General features: G+C 34.5%; 1 protein-coding gene across 1 annotated transcript; it reads left to right on the top strand.

Moving 5' to 3' along the window:
- The first annotated feature begins 3,799 nt into the window (after window positions 1-3,799).
- On the top strand, window positions 3,800-4,735 carry LOC131280314 (olfactory receptor 52A5-like). The gene has a single exon (XM_058306426.1). It carries the CDS (start codon window positions 3,800-3,802, stop codon window positions 4,733-4,735), a length of 936 nt encoding a protein of 311 aa, XP_058162409.1.
- Window positions 4,736-6,000: the final 1,265 nt, after the last annotated feature.

Genomic DNA, 6,000 nt, shown 5'->3' with positions numbered 1-6,000 from the left:
AGCGGAGGAATAAGAGTCAAAGAGATTTCAAATGGAGCCCAAGGGGCCTTAGATTTATTTTTATATATTCATCCCCATATCAAAATTTTTAAGGTGGTAGGAGAGAGATTAAAGTGTTTGGACTACAGAAAAGATGATTCATCACTCTTCCATTTCTCATGAGAATTGCATCATAGTCTTGACCAACTGCAGGTTCTATGTTTGTCCTATATTTGTCTCACTGGAAAGGCTTTCTTTATAACTGTATGTATTGTTATACTAATATGTCAGTGTATGCACATAAAAGGGTTGAAGATTTAAGATGCCTTTAAGATCAAGATAGATAAATGTTTAGAAAGTATCTAAGGGGAGTGTATAAAATTACCCATTCTAATTTTGCAAAAAGAGCCATTTTGAGAAGTTTCTTAAAGGGAAAACAATACTTCAGGTATCAGGATTTGATGTAGGACATAGGAGTGTGAACAAGTAGTACTGATTTCTTTCTGGTTTTGTGAGCATTTTTCACCATTTTTCTTCTCTCACCCTTGGAGAATCTCATCAGATCTTTTACAAAAATATGTATGTATTCTAACTCAGGTGAGTGTATGAAAGCAATGCTGCAATGAAAAACAGGACGTTTATACTTCAAGATATTAAGATTATTAGAATTTTTCCTAGACTACTTCTTTATTTTTCCTAATACTTATTTTCCTTCTTTGTGCAGATATATACCTGGCAACAGAAAAATTGTATTTGAATGAACATTTTTGTTGTAGAATAATAAAATGCAGATTAAATAATTAGTTGCCACTAGCATACATTTAATAAGCAGTCATTGTCTTACACTTATGGCAGAAAGGAGGAATTTTGAATTATGCCTAATGCTAATAGGAGATGCTTCATAGAATAAGCAGTGTTTGAGCTGAGAGTTGAATGATGGTAAAGATATGGGAGCATGAAAAGTATCTAAAAGAAACAATATTATAAGCAGAGAAAAGTATAAAAGAAAAGGTAGAAAATTCTAATAGAATTTGCAGAACTCTAAGTTACATTTCCTTGTAAGTGGTAAGTCATAAAGCTGCTTAAGTAAAAGGTAAAAATAGCAATAATGTTAATAACACATACTAAATTTGTTTCTATGAATATATGACTGCATTTTAGAGAATGGCACATTATCCACTTTTTAAAGAGCAATTGAGGTGTTTTTGTTTTGTTTTCTTTTTCATGTTTTTCATATGTAATTATACATGATAAAGGATCTCTGTGTAATAGTACCAAACCTACTGTGATACAGTGACTGCATGAATGGAAAGGGATACTTGAATCTCAGGCCCAAATCAATTTTTATACTCCTTTTCCCTGAAGATGAGGGATTTTCCCAAACTGGCATAGTCAGTCAAAAATGAGGTTTTCCACCATCTATCATTAGAAGTAGAAAGACAACCCATTTTTGTTTCCCATCAAGGTATAACTCTTTAACACCTTGCTATATTTGTCCTGTGATCAGGGTGTATTAATGGAGAGGCAATATTCATTTATCTATAATTAGCGGTTAGTGAAACTATAGGACTGGCCAATATTACTAGAGAACATAATAAATGAGCAGAAAGAGAAACACAGAGATGAACATAGTTGTCAATGGACTTTATGATGTCAAAAAGGTAAAAGGAGTCAGATAAAGCAAGAAAGGCCATTTTGAGACAGGAAGACTACTAGAACAGAATGTGGTAACAAAAACAAAGCATTAATTTAAAGAGAAAATAATGTCCAACAATGTAAGGATATCAATTAAGAAGAACCCTTAAAGGTTTATTTTGTTTGGTTAATAGAGCTTGATTTTTTCCCAGTAAAGTGGAGGCAAAATGCTTACTGTTTCAATTTGAAAAATCATAAATTTGGCTAATTTAAGTGACTCATGTCAGAATTATAACCATAAATAAAAGAGGTGATAGAGAATGTTATCAGGAGGAGAGCACAACTTTTGGTAAAACAAAATGCACATAAAATATGTAAAAATATTTGTCAGTAGGTAAGCAATAATTATACTATATATCCTTAAAATACATGAGTGTGAGCAAAAGTCAATAAACAAACAAAAAATCAGAATATAACTAGGAAAAATTAACGAGTAAAAGGAGAAGAGAGTCATTTGTTTCTGGTAATAGGGGGTTGGGGGGCGGGGTGTGGGGAGGAAAGGAGTTGAGAGATTCTAAAGTTATAATTATTATTTTATGTCTGAGAGAGGGTATAATTATAGAGAGTTAGAAGAATGAGATGAAGTTTTTAATAAAAATGGCTGGATATTAGGGAGATTCAGAATACCATAAATGTTAGTGGCACCCTTTTTCAGAGTTGACTATCCCTGTTTGAAATGTTGAATATATTCTCAAAAGATCAGTATTTTAGGAAAGGAAACATAGTTAAAGAAGCAGAGATATTGTATCAAGTGGCAATAGAGTAGCTAATGGATGTAAAATGAGAGCAGGGTGTAAATCAGGAAGAATGTGCAATGGCATTGGAAAAAAAATATGTCAGGTACATTAAAAGACAATATTCTAGATATCAGAATGAGAGATTTGTCAGGTCACACGTTTATGATAAGTAACTTGTATATGATAGTATGAGATGCAGAATATTTCAAGGTGATATCCATGTCCATGTTTTAGTCTGACAGAGAAATGTATAGCTAATGTGAAGTTTTATGTTACAGCCCAACTTCTGAAGGGCACAGGATGATGAGGCTGAGAAACAAAAAGGACACACCTGGCATTTAGTCAGTCATAAGCTTTATTGGGACTTGCTGACAGGAGAGAATCTTTGACAGTGGTGGGTCAAAGTATGAATGAAGTTAGCACTCTGCAAAGAAGTGGGAAAAGGAGGGGGATTATAAGAGGTTTCAGGACAAAGACATCCAGAATTTCTGCGAAAGTTACATGAGTTGCACAAACAGGCTGTCTGGTGATGTATCTCAGGAAGGAAGTTTTACTGCTTAGAGGAGATTTGTTTTAAGACATTCTCTCCCCCACCTCCCAGCATTACTAAACTTTAACTTAAGCCTAGGTCACTTAGGCATCTACCTGCTGAGGACTTAGAGGGGGCCTTGGGTCCCCACAATTTAATTAAAGGATTTCCTTAGATTTAAACTCAAACATAAAGGCCTGCTTTAAATATTCTCTTACAACCTCATTTGTCTGCCCCACATGCATATCTTTTAGAAATGAGCTTTATAATGTGCACAGTTAAAGCATTTGACTCATTGAGGCCCTTCTTTACAACTTATTTCCCAGTACCTGGAATAGTTCCCGAAATAATGTGTTCCTTTTGTAATTTTTTTTTTCCTTCTACCTTTCTGCCTTAATGAATGAATGCATGTTTTAGAGCAAGCACACAAAGAAGAAATTTATGTAGAACATCAGCTACATCTCCAAATTCTATTAACTTAGAAAACAAGATGATACTCATTGAGATAGGTTTTTAAGTGATGACCCACTAAACATACTTTCTCACTAAGTATGAGTTTCTTTCCTCCATAGTGAGGGTGTGCATGTGTGTTGACATGTGTGTTAAGTGTTTGCCTTTGTGTGTCTTAAGAGTGTGGGCATGGAGACAGGGAGAAGGAGACAAAGAAACCAAAATATTTTGGGAGTTCCTATATTAAAACTTTTATACATTTAATTGTCCCCCCAATAAAAGTTATGCTGGACAAATGTCCTTTGAAACCGCAATCAACCTCTGATTTTCTAAATCTAGGTAAGATCAGCAAACAGAAGAAAGAGGCCTAATATATACTGACAGCTTTAAAAATTAACTGTAAACCAGCATGTTCAAGCTCAATGGCACAGTCTTCATGCCCTCCTTGCTGACCCTGATTGGAATCCCTGGCTTGGAGTCTGTGCAGTTCTGGATTGGGATTCCTTTCTGTACTGTGTACATCTTTGCTCTATTTGGGAATTCCTTGCTCCTGGTCATCATCAAATCTGAGCGCAGCCTCCATGAGCCGATGTATCTCTTCCTGGCAATGCTTGGAGCAACAGACATTGCTCTCAGCACATGCATCGTACCTAAAATGCTAGGCATCTTCTGGTTCCATCTAGCAGAGATCTATTTTGAAGCCTGTCTCTTGCAGATGTGGTTCATCCACACCTTTCAGGGTATTGAGTCAGGTATTCTGCTGGCCATGGCCCTGGACCGCTATGTGGCAATCTGTGATCCCCTGAGACATGCAACCATTTTTACACACCAACTTCTTACTCAGATTGGGGTTGGGGTGACACTCAGAGCTGCCCTTCTTGCCACTCCATGTATCATCCTCATCAAATGCCGGGTCAAATTTTACTGGACCACTGTGGTCTTCCATTCATACTGTGAGCACATGGCTGTCGTGAAGTTGGCAGCCGATGATGTTCGGATAAATAAGATCTTTGGATTATTTGTGGCTTTCAGTATACTTGGATTCGACATCATCTTCATCATACTTTCTTATATCCAAATATTTATAGCTGTCTTCAATCTGCCTCAAAAGGAAGCAAGGCTCAAGGCCTTTAACACATGTATTGCCCACATTTGTGTCTTCCTTGAGTTTTATCTCCTGGCTTTCTTCTCCTTCTTTACACACAGGTTTGGATTCCAGATCCCATCCTACATCCATATTCTTTTGTCAATCCTTTATCTGCTTCTCCCACCTTTTCTCAATCCTCTTGTTTATGGGGTAAAGACCAAACAGATTAGAGATCGAGTGTCCAAGGTTTTCCACTAAAAAAACCCTTCTTAATTTCCTTTCAACTTATTTCTTCTCACATAACAAAACTAACTATGAGAAACACCTTTTTTCCCCTTAGAATATGTGCTTTCTAATATTGTACTAAAATCTGAAGCTGTAGATTTGCATTTAAAACAGTAAGGCATTGATTTTTTCTTAAACAATTTTAATTTTTATGGATAGAGAATTGTTTTGACTATAGAAAGCTAATCAAATTTGTTAATAGATGACAAAATAGTCAGAAATCATGAGATTTGTTTGTAGTTCAATCACTTTTCATTGAAGTAAGTTTGTTAGAAGCACGATTGAATGTTTACATTTTAGGTTCTCTTAAAAATATCATTGGTACTCTTGTTTCTACATAAGAAACTCAATCTAATGTATTATAATTCTGATGTATATGAATCAAAATAATTTTCACTATCATTTCAGTTCATGTGTATCACCATCATTATCATCACCCTTGATGTTCTAATGACCTTTACTTTGTGATCCACTATGTGGATTGAGATTTTATCATGCAGAAATGCATTTATAATTACATTTTCCACAACATATTTCACACAGCATAAAACAAATATACCTATATAAGGTTAACATATATTTAAAACTCATTAGGGAAATAAGAATTGTCAAACAAAGGATGAAGTGAATATGGAATGATTAGTGGTTAGAATAGTTATTTGGTTTATCCTTCCATCTGATATGAAAGTAAAATAAATTTAAAGAAACAACTTTTAAAATATAATGGAAGGAGACACAATTAGTTTTGCAAAGGAGACTATTTTTTCAATTTATATTCATGGTTTTATTGTTAATTTTGTGTTTCCCTGAATCTAACATCTTAAAATTATTACCCATAGGTAAATGTGCATATATAGGAAATGTGCATATAAAGTGTTTTTTAGACCTATGTCTTAAAATAAGTTTTGCTTTAAATATTTCATGGCTTTAAAAATGAAAATTCTTTTTTAAATCTTAAATAGAAGGTTTAAATCTAAAGAGCAGTTTGATGAAGACAACTCCAGGGAAATTAGTGACTATGGTCTAATAATGTAGCCAACTGATTGCAAATAATAGTGTTTAGAATATTCAGAGATGTGGATTTGGAACCTGTCTTTCATTGTATATACTCCTCTTCACTAGTGTTTCACTCTCACCATTAGTATGGTATGGTCATATGCAGATCAAGAAAAAGAGAGAGATTAAGTCACCAGACTCTATGGGAGGGCAAAATGAACAAAAATTGGAAGAAGAAATGA

Source organism: Dasypus novemcinctus, chromosome 10 (genome assembly GCF_030445035.2).
Source record: "Dasypus novemcinctus isolate mDasNov1 chromosome 10, mDasNov1.1.hap2, whole genome shotgun sequence".
Classification (NCBI taxonomy): domain Eukaryota; kingdom Metazoa; phylum Chordata; class Mammalia; order Cingulata; family Dasypodidae; genus Dasypus; species Dasypus novemcinctus.
The sequence above is the reverse complement of the archived record's forward strand: the minus strand, read 5'-3'. Positions and strand labels throughout refer to the sequence as shown.